This window comes from Oreochromis niloticus, linkage group LG3 (assembly GCF_001858045.2).
Source record: "Oreochromis niloticus isolate F11D_XX linkage group LG3, O_niloticus_UMD_NMBU, whole genome shotgun sequence".
NCBI classification, from domain to species: domain Eukaryota; kingdom Metazoa; phylum Chordata; class Actinopteri; order Cichliformes; family Cichlidae; genus Oreochromis; species Oreochromis niloticus.
The window spans coordinates 57,560,001-57,579,762 of record NC_031967.2 but is presented as its reverse complement, the minus strand read 5'-3'; the positions used below and the strand labels follow the sequence as shown (position 1 = coordinate 57,579,762).

The window sequence follows — 19,762 nt, the reverse complement described above, 5'->3', positions numbered from 1 at the left end:
CTTTTTGCTAAAGCATATAGTTAGGGCTGGACCAGGTGTCCCTGAATCCTCCCTTAGTTATGCTGCAATAGACGTAGGCTGCCGGGGATTCCCATGATGCATTGAGTTTTTCCTTTCCAGTCACCCTTCTCACTCACTATGTGTTAATAGACGTCTCTGCATCGAATCATATCTGTTATTAATCTCTGTCTCTCTTCCACAGCATGTCTTTATCCTGTCTTCCTTCTCTCACCCCAACCGGTCGCAGCAGATGGCCCCGCCCCTCCCTGAGCCTGGTTCTGCCGGAGGTTTCTTCCAGTTAAAAGGGAGTTTTTCCTTCCCACTGTCGCCAAAGTGCTTGCTCATAGGGGGTCATATGATTGTTGGGTTTTTCTCTGTACCTATTATTGTACGATCTACTGTACAATATAAAGCGCCTTGAGGCGACTGCTGTTGTGATTTGGTGCTATATAAATAAAATTGAATTGAAGTGAATTGCAAATATACCAAATTAGTCTTTCCTTCATCATTATTCATTAATCCTACCATGGATCGCCAGAATAAGGAGTCACAGCAGCTCATTAGTTTAGTTATGAGCACATTCACATGAATAGTGTGGTGTTGCCAGCATCAAACCAATCCAAGTCATCAATAAGTGTATTGGTAGGACAGCCGTTATTTTACAAAGGAGAATAAAACTATAAAACCTCATTGGAAACACATATCATGAAGTCAAACACACAATACAGACTGAAAGCAACACAGCTGTATCAGTGGTTGTTTAAGGCAAATCACTTCATATAATTGTTTTAGTGATTTTAAAGCTTTTACTAAATCACTTTACTGTGTTACTAAATTTTATTCTCTCCTTTTGCCATTTTCACATTGTTTATAATATACATAGTTTCTTACTTTTTGCCTGATGGTCCAAGTTCATGACTGTAGATTGGATGATAATCTCTGAGATTGTCACTGTTTATGGAAATAGAGCTGGATCCTTGAAACTCTGCTCTGTTCTGCCTCAAAACACTCATCTTTATGACTTCTGGGCAAGAAACAAGGAGCACTGACTGTGAAAACAGCAGAGAAGAAACATCAGAAACATTTTTTAAGACATAACTGGCAGAACAGGATATACACCACACCAGGACACACATACACACAGTCTAGCTTGTATTAAATGCAGGTGACCCTTTGTCTCATAAATAATAAATACTTTTACTCTCTTACAGCTCACTGAGAGACAGCTAACTCAGCACAAGAAAAACAAAGTCAGTCTGACGTATGGTGTATGGTGTCACAAATTCCGATACCAAAACAGGCTAAAAGTATTTTCAGACTTTTTTGTTCTACCTTGAGAAACATGCATATGAGTTTTTCCAGTATGAAACACATGTTCTTATTATTCTGACACCCCATAAATGCTCAGTAACACTCACCTTGTTTTCACTCATCTGCTTCATGACTGTACAAACTGAAATTACAGTACTTTGTTTCCTCCTCACCTCAGCAGAGCAGCTCCTCCCATCTCTACAGGAACTCGTATGACTAAATTCCCAGTGTGTTAACTAATGATTAGCCCAGCCTGAAGAAATATATATTTTCTTAAAAGCCACAAATATGGATCATGTGAATCATGTGACCTGCCACACACAATCAATACATTTTTAATTCAATTGACTTTTATTCATGCACCACCTGATAACAACAACAGTCATATCATGGCAATTTATATTGTAATAGGGAAAGAAACACTAAAAGGTTGGAGTACATAAATTGGTACATAAATCAATAATTTTCTTGTGGAGTCATTGTATTTGTGTGACAGAGAAACAAAGTGAGAGTGAGAGAGAGTCAAGTGTGAGCATTTTTGTCATGAAAATGTACTTCAAATTGAGGATAGGGATGAAGTAATAAAGCCCTCAAGGAGCTCCCAAGAGTGCTGAAGACCTAAGGCCACAGGTGTCAGCAATATCTTTTCAACCATTCCAGCAGGTGAAGAAGGAGGAGGCCCCTGATGGATCGCCTACACTCAAAGGGTGGGAGCCCCAGAGGATCAGCAGTGATGGACAAAAAGCAGAGCCCCCCACCTCCCAGCTTTCTGAAGTTGAAGCTTGTATCAAACAAAGGTTCTTTACTTCAAACGCTTCAACACAGTCCCCTTTGGTGGCACCTGGTGGCCAAAAAGATGAGCTGAGCAGCTTCAATCTACAACTTAAAATGACTGCCAAAAACACCATTGCCCTGGCTTCATCATAAAATCACTCTGACTTCTCCCTTACAAGATTTGTAGTGTTTATTTTATTTATTTTTGTGGAACTGGAAAAGAGAGAACAGTATGTAATAGATTTTTACATGTAATATAACAAGATAAATTTCATTCATTATTAAAAATCTTAAAAGGCAAGGTTAAGTGACTACACCAGCAAAAATTACAATTTAATATTACATTTCTTTGTTTATTCTTTTGCTAAATTACCACAAAGTTATGGACTACTTAAAATGACAGTACAATTATTTCTTCTAGTCTGTAAAAAATCGCAATTGTTACTCCCTCATTCTAGCTACAAGTATTTGTAAATAAAATCATCATCAGATTACACTGACATTCCATGTAATCCTGGGAGAATTAAACTCTAAGTTTAAGGGCAATATTATAAAATGTTAGACCATTTTCATACACAGTATTTCTGCCTGAGGTACTGCAGTACAGTATTTTATTTTACTTTTTCAGTTTAAAACATTTTGTATTAAATTGGACTGCAAACCCCAGTCAGCACTTGTATACAAACTAGTCAGTGTTTTATATTTTTATTTTTTGTCACACTTTTTGGCTGGACCTTTTCAGTTCCAGACTGACTGCTCTCCTGTCAACTCTCCTCCTCTGCAGCAGCCTCACTGAAATACAGACAGCCCGTGATTAGTAGATACCCCACAGCTGCCCTGCCTGCCTGCCCGGCTCTCCCCTGCAGCAGAGCCTGAGACCACACACACATTCTTGCTTCTGTTACACCACTTTCATCTTTCATCTTTCTGAATTGTGCTTTTGATCGCATTATCCTCTGCTGCGCTTATTATCAGTTCAGTGAATATTTTACTTATTGTAGCTGTGGCATTCATATCATCATTTAGCCGTTACACAATTTTATGCTTAAATATACTTCACTGAGCCTCATCAGGTTTTCATTTTTCCTCCCTTCCTACATTTCTAATAAGAAAAGATAAAGTTTTGAGGTTTCAACTGAACTACAAAGGTTATGTGTTATTTGACCTTTGTGTCTTTGTGCTCAGACTTTAAACCAGAGCGAGATGTTATCTAGTGAAGTAGACCACCAGTCCAACCACTGACATCCAGCTGTGCTCCCCTGACTCTCTCATACCAGCATAAATGAATTTGTTATAAAATATAAAGATTAAACTCATGTAATATTTAAGTGTATTTTCAATCAATCAAGCTGATTGATAGCTTCCAGTTTTTCCTTGCTCAGTTTAAATCTACACCTTGAGTTTGCCTTTATATCAAAACACTTGGCAAACTTTAAAGGTGCTATATGACACTATACATGATGATAATAATGATAATCAAATAATAATGATAAGCAGGATAATCAAATAATAAGAAAAGGCAAGTCAGATATCCACATTAACGGAATAAAAAAATTGTATTTACCTTTTATATATACATATATGTCACGATCCTGGGTCTTATGACCCAGTGTTTTGAGTTTTAGTTCTTTTGATGTTTATAGTGTATGTTTAAGCTTATTAGGTTTTCCATGTTCATTTGTTATTAGATTCCCCTTGTGTCTTCCAACCCCTGTTAAGTCTCCCCTGCCCTTCATGTGTTTCATGTCTGCGTCTCATGTTTCCTGTTTTATTTTGAAGAGATCTTGTGTTCCTGAGTTCATCGTGTTTAGTTTTACTCTTCCACTGAGGTCGTTATGTTCATGTGTGTCAGCTGTTCCCCCATGTGTTCCCACTTCTCTCATTAGCCTCCTGTGTGTATTTAGTCTGTGCCTTCTCATTCAGTCTTTGTCGGATCGTCTGTGTTATTCCCATGCCATGTCCTGTGTTCAGGTTTTCATATATCCCCCTCATCATTGCCATGTTTAGAGTTTTGTTTGTGTTTCTGTTTGCCAGGGTTTTCATAGTTCGTGCTTCCTTTCTAGTTCACCCAGTTTAGGTTATTGCTTAGTTTGCATTGTTTTTGCCCTTTTATTTTGTACTTTCCTGTCTGCCTGAATAAACAGCTCATCAACAGTTAAGTTTTGAGTTTTAGAATGTCTGCACCTGGGTCCACTCCTCACACTCCACGCAGTTTGCCTCGGCAAACTGTGACAATATATCCCCTATAGCTGCAGAAAAGGCTAACATTGTTATCTTTTTACAAAAAAACAGCTGAACATGAAAGGTTTTTGGACAAAGTTTGTGTTCTCCATTCTTTAAGCACCGGTTCGAACACCGTTTAAGCACTGGCACCGTTTCAGAAGTACCGGTTTGGCACCGGTATCGGATAAAACCTAAACGATACCCATCCCTAGTCAAAACATCAGAGATTTAAAGTAGGCTTTAACTGAAGTTCTTCATCATTCCACAGAGTGGAGCTGCAACACAGAGAGAACCACAAAATGCAGGTTGAGGAGATGATAAACAAATATTTAATGTTTGCTGGACATGTATTTTTCTTACTATCCACAAATTATATAAATATTTGTTGGTCTACAGACTGACTTTAGTGACAAATGTATTTTGTACACCCTTGCACTTTAACCAAATGTATCTAAAACATTCATTTTAATAACTGACAGCAGTAAGGCAATGAACAAAAAAGACACAAAAAGGACTCAAAGCACTTCACTTGCTCCACATATCATCATGCCACTCCTCAGTAAAAGACACATGATAGCAGGCCTGAAGGTCTTGCGGACAATCAGAAACAAAATTAACTGATTGGATGAAACAAAGATTGAACTGTTTGGCCTCAATGCCAAGAGTCACATCTGGAGAAAACCAGACATCAAGTGGCCAATATCACCCATACAGTGAAGCTACATCATGCTTATAACAAAGGAGTCTCCTTTATGCTTAAATTTCATTTCTAAGGTAGAGTGACCATGTGTGACCCAGACAGAGCCCAGACTTTAACCTTGCCAAACAATAAAAAGGAGCTCTGATAATGGCTGCATACTGCTGCTCCAACCTGAGGCTGTAGGTGCTTTAACAAAGTATTGGACAAAGGCTACAATTACATTTGATTGTTTATATCAATATTTTTCAATAAATTTATAATAATTTCAAGTTTTTTATCTCTTTGTCATTACACTGTGTTGTGTGTAGACATGGAAATGAATTAATCCATCTCAAAATAAGACTGTAATATAACATGATGTGAAGCAAGTTAAGTGTTCTGAATACCTTCCAGATGGACTGTTATTCTTTAACCAAGTATCTGTATTTTCCAAATATTGCAAAAGTACAAAACTGGACTCCCATTTAACACAGTATATATGTGACATACCCTTCTCTGAGCTGTAACATAACACAGCACTGAAAACACACTGCTGTATTGTAATGCAACACCACAAGCAAGACATGTTAAACAGTGAAATTACAGCAGTTAAATGAATAAAATGTCTCATAGTAAAATAATAAACAAGGACCTGCACAAGCAAAGTCCGCTTTTTAGTTCCAAGACTAGCTATTGTACCTCAAAAGAGCATCTTGAGGTATAAAACAGGAGGTCAGGAGTCCAAATAACATAGCAGAACCTATTCCAGAGTTTACTGATTCTTGTAAGATAAATGACAACATCTGTGTTTTCAGTCTATATTCAAACTGTGGTCTTCTCAGTGGATCCTTGTGTGTGTAAACAGTGCAATGAAATCTGTATCACAAGATTCTGCTCTGCAACAAATCAAAACTGGGGAACATGTCAGATACTGGGGCAAAATGTCCTTTAGCTGAGAAAGACAAAATTCCAGTACTGATGCACTCACTGGAGTGATAGGAATTATCCAGGAAGCAAAGGCATACACTGAAGTGGAAATTACCTCAGCACACTGTGAGATCGAGGTGTTTAACATCATTCCTGTACTTCATCCACTGAAAAGAGGTTCGGCAATTTCCAAAGCCCTTATCCATAAACCAAAGGTTTATATTGGTGTTAAAGCCACACTGTGTTTGTACGTTCAGGAACAGATTCAGGAAGTTTGGGTAGAACCACGGGTTGGGTTGACCACTGATTTCTTTCAGGATGACTCTGCAGGCATCACTGCATTGATCTTGATCTGTTTAAGATTGAAACAGATTGTTGCATATGCTTCAAATCATTTTTAGGAAACCAATCATTAATTTTAACAACCGAGAGGAACAGCACATTTACGTCTTTACTCTTAAAATAAACAGACATCCAACGTCTTAGTGAATCATGAAAGAAATAAAGTGATTCTATGCATGTTTGTGTGAGACAACAAGTGCACATGTCACACAAAACATCAGAAATATGGGTACATGTGAATTTAAATATGATTTTTATTTTGTTTTTGTAAACAGGAGTCATTTCATTTCAGGTGTTCATAATATCTATGGCAGCTCATCAAAAGGTCAATAATTAAATTAAAAAGAGTTTAATGTAAAGAATGAAACCTTTTAAGTTAAACTCACCAAATACTGAGATTCTGTATAAATCCATCAAAGCCAGCTGGTCTTCAAACGATTTGAATACAAAAACATCAACAGACATACACATCAATGCAATGTGTTAATGATATATTAGATCTTGAGATATTATTTACGATTACAATGATTTATCTTAAAATTATCTTTAGTAATCTGGAAGTGACCAGTGAAATATATAAATCAATCCCACTAACAGATCTGAATAATACTCACCTAAGTGCAGCATCTAAACCACAGACACTCTGCAGGAACATGAGACAGGACCAAGAACAGGTAGCAACAAAATAAATTGTTACATCTTTTTGTTAACAAACTGAGAAAAGACTCTATAAAAGTCATACTAAACAAACAACATTAAAACTGACTATAAGTGCATCCAGCAATTGTAATAAACTCCTTTTTGTGTTAAACTGTTATTACTGATCAATCAGTGTCTCTTGGTGTAACCTGTGATGGAGGTCCAGCAAGAAGTGAGCAGCTTACTATTGTGAATGTGAGAGAAATAACAAAAATTGCAGTAAACATGATTAGAAAGAATGAACCTGATCTATTGGTTTACAGAATTTAGATAGAGGTGTTTGGTGTTTAGACTCGATGGCCTGTCTCAGTGGAACACAGGCCATCTAATCCCTTTCACAGACCAAGCTGTGAAAGGGATTAGATGAGAAACTTAAGGTTTAAGACTTCTTGGCTCAATAGACTTCTAACTGTTTGTCCACCTGGCTGTCTGTTTTCAGGAATCCATTTTCTGTTTCCGAGAACATAATGGCTATAAAATATATATTTGCATGTGGTGCATTTGCAGTTAGGAGCAATGCAGTGTCAAATTCAGGTCTCTATCAAAAAGTCAGACAGTATACAGAAAGAGCTGCTCTGCTCCTGTTGGTTGTTTTCCACAGAAAGAGGTGGGTGTAGTGCCCATTCCAGTTTGACTTCCACTGACAGTAAAAGGAGTTTCTAACTTGACGTATGCAGACATGGTTAAAAAAAGATCTGTTTATTGTTGTGAACAGAAGCGTGAAATACAGATTCTGGGGACATGTGAAACTAACAATTCATAAGTGTAAGAACACGAGAACTTTAAAAGTGCAGTTCAATGAGGAGTAACTTTGTTCTGTTGTTACTGTGGATCATCACAAAGTCAGCCTGCTACACAGCCGGATTCTCTTTGTATGTGTGATTGTTTGTTCTGCAGACACACTGATAAACAGAAACCAAAGAAATATGTTTCCTTTATACTCTAAGTCAAGTGAACTGACCTTTTAAACTGTAGTTTACAGTGTGGACTCTCCAGGTAATCATACAGCTGTTTCATTCCTGAACCCTCCAGGTTGCATCCTATTAGATCCAGATGTTTCAGATAGGGGGGGTTGGACTTCAGAGCACTGAGCAGTTCTGAACAGTTCTTCTCTGACAAAGTGCTGTCCTCAAAGCTGAATAAACATCATATGAATTACAAAGTATTCTTTTATTAAATCATCTTTTTCTTATAAGAAACCAAGTGAACGTCTAATGGAGGAAAGACTATTGCAAACTGTACAGATTATTGTCAAGCGCAAACTTGCAGAAAAAAAAACAAAACCCCACACACACGGCAGCAGAATCAACTCTACACACTGATTAAAACTAACCAGATATTACTAAAACCAATATTATAGTATGTAGTTTTAGTACCCAAGCTTGTACCCACACCACTGGTTTATGTGGTAACATCAGGCCGAAAGGAATTCCCTCACTGAAGCCAGCCACACCTGTCATCCATCAAGCTTCACCAGCTGGTGCTGATCGTCCTCGTCAGTGTTCACTACTTAACAGTGTGGCTGAGCTACAGTCGATGCTGGGTCACTTAGCGACCTGGTCAGTACAGCCCTGAGGTAAAACTATCTTTTGCATGTGTCTGTGAGTGTGGCAGATTGATCAGTGTTCACTATTTCACTGTAAATAAACACACTGTCCTGCATTTGAGTCCTGTTTTTTGCCGCGAACGTGACATGCAGTGCATCCTCATCTTCGCTTATTTTTAAACAGAAGTGTTTTACTATTGCAGTAAATACAGTTAACTAACCTGAGTGTCTCCAGTCTACAGTTTGGATGCCCCAGATGAGTAAAAAGTTCTTGTGCGTCTTTCTCCAGTCTCACTGATTTCATGTGCAGCTCTCTCAGATGGGAGGGGTCTGAGGTCAGAGCTAAGGCCAAAGATCCACAGCTACCCCCAAAGACATGAACATCATGAAGTCTGTTTTGACACATATATTAAAAGCATGTTATTATTAAGAAGACACATTATATTTACTTTGTGTGCTCGATGCAACACAACGGGACACTGTCTCTTCTGGCTCAGCTGATCTGATGTTACTAACATGAAACATTTTAATAATTCTCCTCTGTCTCTGTCAGACCTACAGATCTTCAATCTTTCTTTGATTTAATGTGTTACTTGCAGCCACTTTCTGCTTGGCAGCACTGTCCTTAAAACATCTAGTTTTTACCATTTCTTCCTGTACCAAACATGACAATAATATTCAGAAAAAGCACGTTGGAAACTATTTATCAGTCTATTTTTTCCTGGCCTATCAACACATTTTAAAAACTGGTAAATATTTTGAATTCTTCACTTGAAATAGAGATGCAGTTAGGGTGTGTCTTCTTTACATTTCATTGTAATATTTCATGTGATTTGGTACTGTGACCCTCAACTCCAGAGTGCTAAAATAAAAAGTTGAGCTCAGGAGTAAAAATCAAAAAGACTGAGGTGTTAGTTTTTGGCTACGTTCACACTGCAGGTCTTAATGCTCAATTCCGATTTTTTGATCAAAGTGTGAACGCTCAAAGCGGCCCGCATGCGCAAAAGAAGACGTCACACACAACGCGCTCTGTTTAGACCCAGACCAAACAGTATTGTTTGACTGATGGCCTTAATATAAAGACTTGTTTCGTACTTTACGTTTCCCAATTTGCTTTAAGTTTTAAAGTTATTTTGTTATTTACATATGGCCTAAAAATTATCCTTATTGCTGTTTTAGAGGAGCGGTGCTTCAAAGGATAGTTTCAGATTTCTGTCAGAATCTGCAGATTATACAGTACAAATAAAATGTTCATGTTTCTCCAACGTTGTCTTCCCAACGGTTTCACTGACATCTACACTGGATGGCCAGGAAGCATTCGCTATGTCTTCTCCGGCGCTGATAATTGGCGTCTGTCTTGTGTCAGTGACGTAAAAGACGGATTTAATGCGACATGACTGTTTACACAGCAGTCGCTTTCTAAAACATCAGATATGTATCGGATTCAGTACCACATACGAAAGTGACCCAGATCGGATTTGAAAATATCGGATTTGTGCCGTTCACACTGTCATACCATGATCGGATATGGGTCGCATAGGGTCAGAAAAATTGGATTTGATGTGCTTTCGCCTGCAGTGTGAACGTAGCCTTAGTCTCTGTGGCAGGGTGTGGTTTGTGGCTCAGCTGCAGGGGACGGAGGAAGTCTGGCTGTCAAAGCTGATATCCATTATGCTAACCATGCTTTCCCTATTTCAGTAGCTGCTGAGGCCTGAAAGAGGAGTGAGAGTTGAACAACAGGACAGAGTTGTGTGTGGTACAAAGATGAACTGAAGTGTGCAGCTGGAAAGCTGCTAAAAGCAAACTGGTTAAAACATTTTGTAAAGAAACCAGCACTGATCTTTTAGTGCTGTGTGCGTGAAAGCTGTGTGCTTCCTATCACAGTCTCATATGATTAATTTCTGACCACTCACTGTGATGTTATCAAGATTTACATCGATGTTATTATCACTGACTGTACTGAAGAACCTGAATGATTTAATTTCTATTGTTGAGAGTTAATCACTGACAACATTCCATTACTTTCACATTTGGCCACAGTGGCTGTTTCAGCTGAAGATATAGATGTATATAAATTAAATCCTCCAAATAATTTTCTATTAAAAAAAACATTTTTAGTGTTTGCAATACCTCAGCAACATTTCTGACAAAATAACTGACATGTAATGTTTAGAATAAATAACTGGAATAGTGTAATAAGAGCAATGGTGTTGTTTAGTGAGAGTAATTTTAGGAATTAAACTATTGATCTACACTGATTTATAATGTTAATCACACTTGGACTCACCGAGCCTTTCTGCAGTTCACCACAGCTGGAAGCAGGCTCCATCGTCCATCCCGTGATGTGTTGTACTTCTGCAGATCAAACTCCTCCATAACGTTCTCTGACATCATCAACATATGTGCCAAAGCTGTGCACTCGATTTCAGAGAGTTTCTTCTCTGACGTGTTCTGTGACTTTAGAAACTCTTGGATCTCCTGATGTACTAAGATGTCATTCATCTCCATGAGACAGTAAAGAATGTTTATGCATCTTTCAGGACACTTGCCTTCACTGCTAATCTTCTTCAGGTTGTTGATGACTCTCTGGATGATTTCTGGACTGCTCTCTGTCTGACCCAATAAACCTCCTAAGAGTCTCTGGTTTGATTTCATAGAGAGGCCATGAAGGAAGCGCACAAACAGTTCCAGGTGGCTATTCGGAACTTTCAAGGATTCTTCCATGGCTCTGCTTAGAAAATCTTCCAGAGATGAGATATCTTTCAAAGATATCTTATTTCCTTTATCGTCCTCAGTAAAGAAGTCCTGCAGCACCTCTGTCTTCCTGTTGGTGTAACAGTGGAACATGTAGACTGCAGCCAGAAACTCCTGAACACTCAGATGAACAAAGCAGTAAACTGGTTTCTGGAAGATCACAGACTCTCTTTTGAGGATCTCTGTACAAACTCCTGAGTACACTGAGGCCTCTGTGACATCCAGACCACACTGCTCCAAGTCTTCTTGGTAGAACAGGATGCTTTTTTTCTGCAGATGTTCAAACGCTAGCCTCCCCAGCTTCAGAAGAACTTCCCAGTCAGCACTGGTGAACTCTTGCTGATTCATCTCTTGTCCCTCGTGGTACTTTTGCTTTTTCTTTGTCTGAACCAGCAGGAAGTGTGAGTACATGTCAGTCAGGGTCTTGGGCAGCTCTCCTCTCTGCTCTGTAGTCAACATGTGCTCCACAACTGTAGCAGTGATCCAGCAGAAGACTGGGATCCCACACATAATGTAAAGGCTCCTGGATGTCTTCAAGTGGGAGATGATTCTGCTTGACAGCTCTTTATTTCTGAATCTCCTCCTGAAGTACTCCTCCTTCTGAGAGTCAGTGAAGCCTCGAACTTCTGTCATCCTGTCAACACATTTAGGAGGGATCTGACTGACTGCTGCAGGTCGGGAAGTTATCCAGATGAGAGCAGAGGGAAGCAGATTCCCCTCGATGAGATTTGTCAGCAGCTCACTGACTGATGACTTCTGTGTGACATCAGACACAAGCTTCCTGTTGGTGAAATCCAACAAAAGTCTGCTTTCATCCAGGCCGTCAAAGATGAACAAAAGATTACACACAGTGAGCTGCTCTGCTGTGACGCTCTGTAATCTTGGATAGAAAACATGGATCAGCTCCAGGAGACTGTACTGCTCATCTCTGACCAAGTTCAGCTCCCTGAATGAAAGCAGAACCACCGCACTGATGTGTTGGTTTTCTAAGCCCTCTGCCCAGTCCAGAGTGAACTTCTGCACCAAGAAGGTTTTTCCAATGCCAGCAACGCCATATGTCAGAACCACTCTGATGGGTCTCTGTTGGTCAGCTAACACTTTAAAGATGTCCTTGCTGCTGATTGGTGTTTCACGGTGGATCTTCTTACAAGTGCTCTCCACCTGCCTCACCTCATGTTGGAAGTGTACTGCTTCACTCTGCTCCTCTGTGATGTAGAGCTCAGTGTAGATCAATCTGAGGAGGGCTCCAATTCCTGTTTTATCGGTTCCTTCAATCACACGTTCATATCGTGTCCTCAGAGTGACTTTTAACGCATCTAAACATTTTTCTAGATCAGTATCTGTTGAAAAAATGGAAAACAATTAAACAAGAGAGCAAGAAAACTTAAGTTTTTGTTTTTGCACAGCTGCTCTTACTGGTTGTCTGCTGAGAAGTTCTGGTTCCAGACTTGACTCCACATTGGGGACAGAAGTCTGTAGATGAATCCTTCAGGACATCCTGATGCAATGCACAGCAGGACACCGGCTTCTCCACAAAGAAATTCCTCTTCTTCTCTCTGTGGACACAAACAAAAATTATTCTGACCAAAGAAAAGCAGTAAAAACATTTGTAGACATCATGCAAACACCTGTTTCTGTGGTAGGTTTATAGTAGTGGGCATGATCCAGGTTCATAACTGAATACTCAAGGATAGTCTCTATAAAACCTGCAGCCTCTCATCCAACATCAAACACCTCTACCTTTGCCTTCATCTTCACCTCCTCTGGTCTCTAGTTCATCTCTTAAACCTGTTTGTCTGCTGTGTTCAGGATTTCCCTCTCATTTTGTTCACATTAATTCTCCACTTTCTGGAGTCTTCTGAGTTCAGCTATGGTTCCCACACTGCTCAGAGGAGCTAGCAATCCACCTGGTTTCCACGTGTTTGGTCACACACACTCCCCAACACTGTTCCCTCTAAGCTGAGCGCGTGAGCAATCGCACACTGCAGACACAGTCTCCACACACAGAAAATCAGTGAAATTAAAATAAATACATGTATTTACTTTCATTTCAATTCACGCTGGATTTTTTTTGCGCAGTGCAGATACAGTATGTGGGGAGACTGTGTCAGCAGTGTGCGATTGCTCACGCGCTCAGCTTAGAGGGAACACTGCTCCACAATCTGCTCTGGTTTTGCTTCCTCTTCTTAAAGCAGTAAAGTTATATTAGTAGGGTCTCTGCCGTACATGATCACATATCTGAATTCAAAAAGAATCAGATAGTCGACTAGAACACAAATATCAGTGCAAACATTAGGACCTCTCGACATCAGCTGTTAATCATGGCAGAACTCAGGTGGTGAGGGTGGGTAGATGTGCCTCTAACAGCATCAGCATCAACACAGGAGCACCCCAGGGATAAGTCCTCTCACCACTGCTCTACTCTACTTTGATACAGATACTGAAGGACCCGTCCCTTCCTGGCAACAAACTGTTCCAACTTCTGCAATCCGGTAGAAGGTTCTGCATCATCCGGGCAAGGACAGCCTCGATCTTTTAAGAATGGTGTCTTTAATGTTTGTAATTTTTTTTTTTAATGTTTGTAATTTCATTCCTACCAATCTCTGATCTGCTTCAGAGGAGTATAAGCACAATTCAGTAACTCCATCCCTGCGAACTCCTTTGAAACAATACGAAATACTTGAAAACCAAAATCATCTTCACTCATTTTATAGCCAAATCAGTCTCTTACTGTGTGACTGGGGATCCAGGTTCATGACTGAAGACTGGAGGGTATTCTCTGGACATGTCACTGTTCATGGACACAGAGCTGGATCCTGGAAACTCTGCTCTGTGTTTGTGTTGTTGACGTCTTTAAACACAAACATTGAATGAAGCACAGATTATTCTTCTGTTGTTGATCATTGAGCTGCTTCTCTCTCTGTGTCAGATTTATGAGGCTATACAACTCTCTTACAACTGCTCTAATTTATGCAGGACAAGCTATTGGCAGGTTAATCTTTTTAAATTGTTTTAGAATCCCCAACTAATATTTTTGACTTTGGATTTCCATTTAGATTTTTCTATTATATACACAAATAATCTTTCTCTCATTAGTATTTAGTAATGCTAACATTAGTTACCAGCACAAAGAGTCACAGGAAGCTGGTTAACCAACTTGACATGTTTACAGGGATTAATCAGTCTAGCTGTGAGCACATTCACATAAAAGCAGTTGGCAGCATCAAACCAATCAGTCACAAATAAGTGTACTGGTAGTACAACAGTTATTTTATAAAGGGACATAAAACTGCAAAACTTAATGGAAAACAACACAAAAGGCTGAAAGTAACACAGGTTGTTTGAGGAAAAACACTGCATATGACTGTTTTAATGGTTAAGAGGCTTTTCATAAAGACTATATAATGTTACTAAAGCTTATTGTTTCCACTCACCATTTTCACATTGTTTATAATAAAGACAGTCTCTTAATTACTACAAAACGTCATAGGAAAACATTTCAATGGGTTATAGACAAGTCAAGGACCCTTGCAGACCCCTTTGAAATAATTTGAAAGACTCGAAAACTAAAAGCATCTTCACTCAGTCTATAGCCAAAATCAGCCTCTTACTGTGTGACTGAAGGTCCAGGTTCATGACCGAAGACTGGAGGATATTCTCTGGACATGTCACTGTTCATGGACACAGAGCTGGATCCTGGAAACTCTGCTCTGTGTTTGTGTTGTTGACGTCTGTAAACACAAACAATGAATCAAGAACAGATTATTCTTCTACATGTGCCTGTTGTTGGGCATTCAGCTGCTTCTCTTTCTGTGTCAGATTTAGGAGACTGAAAAACTCAATTTTCTCTCTACTACTGTAATTTCTGTAGGGCAGGCTGTCACCAGGGTAATCATTTTTAACTCACTTTCAGATCTTCATTTAATATTTCAGAGCTTTCCATTTAGATTTTTCTGTTATATAAGCAAATAATCTTTCCCTCATCAGTATTAAATCATCTTAACATCAGTTACCAGGATAAGGAGTCACAGCTTGTATTATGTTCATTTATAAAATAAAATACAAAACTCAATGGAAAACAAATATCAGGAAGTCAAACACATAATACAGACTGAAATACATAATATAACCGTGTCAGTGGTTGTTTGAGGAAAGTCACTTGATATGAATGTTTTAGTGCTTTAAGAGCTTTTTTCAGAAAGACTTTACTATGTTACTGAAGTTTGTCCTTCGTTTATAACAGACACAGTTTCTTACTTTTTGCCTGATGATCCAAGTTCATGACTGAAGACTGGATGATAATCTCTGAATTTGTCACTGTTCATGGACACAGAGCTGGATCCTAGAAACGCTGCTATGTTCCCCTCCAAAACACTCATCTTTAGGCTTCCTGGGAGAGAAACAAGGAACACTGACTGTGAGCACGGCAGAAAAAAACATCATAATATTTTTAGAGAAGGCCAAAACTGGCCGAACAAGAAACACAACACACACACACAGTTAGCTTGTATTAAACCCAGCTGACCCTTTACCTCATCAATTAATAGATACTTTACTCTCTTACAGCTCACTGAGAGACAGCTAACTCAGCACAAGAAGTTAGAAGGTCAGTCTCACCATTAACCAAAGATATAGTTTCATCCATCATGTTTTGTTCTTTTTCGTTCTTTATGGTGCAACAAACTCAAGTACAGAAATAGACCATAACAATTTCCAGATTTTTGGTTCCACCTTGAGAAACATTAATATAATATTTTCCAGTAAGAAATAGTTTTGCTATTATTCCGACACCCCATAAATGCTCTGTAACACTCACCTTTTTTTTCACTCGTCTGCTTCATGACTGTAGAAACTGAAATTACAGTACTTTGTTTTCTCCTCACCTCAGCAAAGCAGCTCCTCCCCTCTCAACAGGAACTTGTATGACTACATTCCCAGTGTGCAAGAGAGATCTTTGCTTGAAAACAACAAATGTAAATGTATCTTAAATATAGACTAGACCTCCTACACACTATCAATTAATATTTAATTCAATTCCCTTCTAGCATCTAATAAGAACAACATTCATCTCAAGGCACTTTATATTGTAAGGTAAAGACTCTACAATAATAAAGGAAAGAAATAACAAAAAACTCAAAAATGACATCAAGACAAACTTATTTGAGCAAAGGAAGGTAGGAAGGAAACTCTCCCTTTTAACAGAAAGAAACCTCCAGCAGTATTAAGGCACATAGGATAGAACATTCTAGAATATTCCATGTGCTGCACATTAACAATTCTCCACTGTGTCAATGAAAGCAAAGCAAAAGCATGCCAGTAAAGAGTACTTGCCCATTCTGTGCATTCTGTGACATACCTTTGTGTAACCAGTAGAAAAACAGCCATGCTAAATTTAGCCACACAATGAACAAAACAATGAAAACATTGATTCTGTGCATATCCAAGTTCAGTGAGTTTTATGACTAAAGTGTAAGTGCAAATAGGCACCATCAGAAGAAAGTAGTGTCGTGGAATTGACAGACACTGCACTAGTAGGGATAGTTTCAAAGCTTTATGGATGACAGATTCATGTTTTCAAATGACAGCGAGCAGACACTTCTAGTACATGCACAGGGGGTGCAAAGAATGGCATACAGTGTCCATGTGGTGTGACAGTGTGTGGTATGTGAGAATACAAGATAAAGATGCAGAGGTAGGAGGAGATTTAAACAAAAAGTGACATTTTTTATTGAGCACATGAAGCTCAATAATCCACAAACAAGAGTGAAACACCAAAAATTACAAAAAGGAATTAGGTTCAACCTGAACTGGGAATGAATATAAGGAAATGGGAGCATCAATACTGAGAGAAGCAGGGTGAAGGAGAATGAGAAGTAGAACAGGAACGTAATAAAAACAATTCCATTTTCTTTTTCTTACAGCTCTATAACCAGGTGGACAAAGAGTTGTTGAGCCAAGCAATCTTTGGTGAAATCTTTACAAAGAAAATTCTAATCATTAGCTAAAATGTATTCATAACCATCCCACAGATGTATCATTACATACAGCTACGTTCAATATTGAAATAAAGCTTATGCCAAAGTTCAATACAGAAGATCTGTGGTCTCACAACTGTCCGCTCCCAGGTGCTGCTGGATAAATAATCTTGATATGTGTGTTTTCAGGTTGGTACACTGAGAAATTACTGAAGAATCTACCTCTGCAAGCTAACCATTTAGCACCACTATTTCAGTAACCATTTGCAGATGCGACTGTTTCTTGTAGTCCAGTTTCTGGTTTCCATGGCATCGTAAGAGGAAAAAACAGGAACTGTGTTGGGTTTTTTTTAAAGGTCATAACGTGCCGGTACTGTGATTGTGTGTATTTATTTTCAACATTGGAGCACTGAACACTTGACAGATGTACTATATGTTGTAGTTTCTGTTGAGAAAATGCTAACATGAATGTAGAAAAAAAGAGCTTTAATTATGAAAATAGACTGAGTGAAGGTTTAAAGGCTGATTTAAATCTTTTAGTTTTGGAATATATGTTGTAAGAAAAGTTCCTTCAATTAAAAATAGCTTCCTCCCACTCATCTCCATTCAATTGCAGGTCATCAGTGAGCTTTCTTCTTGCATCTGTTTCAATTCTGCTTCAGTCCATATTAGTGTGCTTGCTCAAATCAAGTTTTCCTAAACTGTGGTTCTGCCTTACTTTTTCTAAGTCAATCAAGTCTAAATTTCTTCTTACTTCCGCTGCCAGCTGTCAGCCTCATTATGGCCTCTGTGCTCTCCACCAGCCTCCACCAGAGAGATCTGCTCTCTGTCAACCATCAGTGGCCCCAAGCCTTATTGTAGGCTCTTCTCTCTCCCACCTCTTGCATCTTCATCCTTAGCAAGCTCTCTGTTCTCTGTTGGTGATCAACTACCCAAGCCTAAATTGGGCTCTTCACATTCTCATTTTCAACCTTCTGCAGGCACTCTGTCCTGACAGCCAACAACAGCCCTGCGCCATCGTGGCTCTTATCTCCTTTCTGCATCTTTTAGGCTCCATGGCTCTCTGGTGGCCATCTGCAGCCCTGAGCCTTAATTCAAGCTCTAACTCTCCGCTGGCCTTTACCAAACCTCAACCCTTTCACTCTCTCTGTTGGCCCTTCTAATCAAATAGCAAACGTGTCACGCCATGCTGGCTCTTTAGGCTGACTGTTCCTTAAGCCATGGGGTTTTTTGTGTGTGCAGAGATACAGTAAATTATTTCTTATATGTATGTATAAATTATATTCTTTCTAATATGAGTGTTGGCTATAAAGAGGATAATGAAAGAGAGACCTTATGAAACAGAACATATACCCGCATGTTTTTTACTGAACCAAAAGCTGTTGAACTGCATTCCAGTCATGCTAGGATGTGTTCACTGAGTGTGGGTCAGAGATTTTTATTTTATTTTCATTTTTAAATTCTGCCCATTCTGGCAGCTTTTGCAATCAGAATTGTGATCTAAATACACCGTTGTATCAAACACATTTTGCTTTTCAAAGATCAGCTCTATAAACTCTCCATAGGCTCCTCTTGTTCAGATTTTTTTACCTGTTTATTTCTTCATTTCAATTTATTTGATTTCAGTTATGTGGTATGTGGTATACAGTATGACAATGACTAAGGCAGGAGAGACAGAAGAGGGGATAGGGGGCAAAGGGGAAGATGTAATAAAAGGATAGAGTACAAATAGAAATGCACAATATGTCACCAACTGTCACACCTGCAAGAAACATAAACATACACCACCTGGATCACAAAAAGTCAGCAATGCATCTTCTTGTGCTGTGTTTCTGTGTGTGATAGAGAGTGTGTGTCTTTGTCTTTGTTCTTACGGCCAAGACGGAGCACGAGGAAGAGGACTCTAGTAAGGAAGCTCCTGTGGTCCTGGGCTCGCAGATGACTGGCTACCTTGGAGGTCAGGGCGAAGAAGAGAGCCAATGGCGTGACGGATAAGGTTCGGTGCAGCTGTTAAAAGGAGGACGATGTGCCAGGTGATGCTGCCAGTTACCCTCTGTCAGACGCCTCTAGACACTCTGTTTGTTGTACACAGCCAGAGTGTTAGTAGTGACAAGCGCACGGGCTGTTTGCCTACTCATTGCTCCCAGCTTTGTCGCTGCCGGTTTTATGTTTCGTGTTTGCCACTGTTAATAAAGTCCGGACCTCAGACACTGACCGAGGCAGTCTCTCATGTTTTCTCCTTTTGTCCCTATAGCTGAGCCGGGCAGTAACAGCCCTGAAAATGTACTTGAGGGTAGGAAGCAAAGAGGTGATGGTTTGGTCTCTTTGATTGTAACTTTTTGATGTTTGCAAAATAGATGAAAAACAATATAGAATTAAACAAAAACCACACACACACATTATGTTTAATAATGTACAACACAATTCAAGCTTGTAAATATTCGTGTGCTGTTCCAATTAGCCAAAGGTGAGTTTTGCTTTAATATCATATTGTTATTTTTATGTATAATGCATTGCTTAAAGTACACTACA

At 39.1% G+C, this 19,762-nt stretch overlaps 1 protein-coding gene across 8 annotated transcripts in view; it reads right to left on the bottom strand.

The window, feature by feature from the left end:
* The window catches only part of LOC102076279 (protein NLRC3), a 30,842-nt gene extending 14,670 nt beyond the window's left edge, over positions 1-16,172 (bottom strand). For 4 of the 8 annotated variants that reach the window (XR_003216503.1, XR_003216506.1, XR_003216504.1 and 1 more), the window contains exons 1-6: positions 16,072-16,172; positions 15,513-15,645; positions 14,867-14,986; positions 13,987-14,106; positions 12,672-12,811; positions 10,789-12,595 (exon numbers count right to left, since the gene is read on the bottom strand). Coding sequence is in view for 5 of the 8 variants with exons in the window: in XM_025903399.1 (XP_025759184.1) it covers positions 10,789-12,595; positions 12,672-12,811; positions 13,987-14,106; positions 14,867-14,986; positions 15,513-15,645; positions 16,072-16,096 (2,345 nt within the window). In the remaining 3 variants the exon portion in view is untranslated. Of the gene's footprint in view, positions 1-5,347; positions 6,267-6,314; positions 6,900-7,003; positions 8,091-8,722; positions 8,894-10,788; positions 12,596-12,671; positions 12,812-13,986; positions 14,107-14,866; positions 14,987-15,512; positions 15,646-16,071 lie in introns of those variants that run through there. The other 4 variants (XM_025903389.1, XM_025903388.1, XM_025903383.1 and 1 more) reach the window with 4 other exon arrangements.
* Between the last annotated feature and the right edge of the window lie 3,590 nt (positions 16,173-19,762).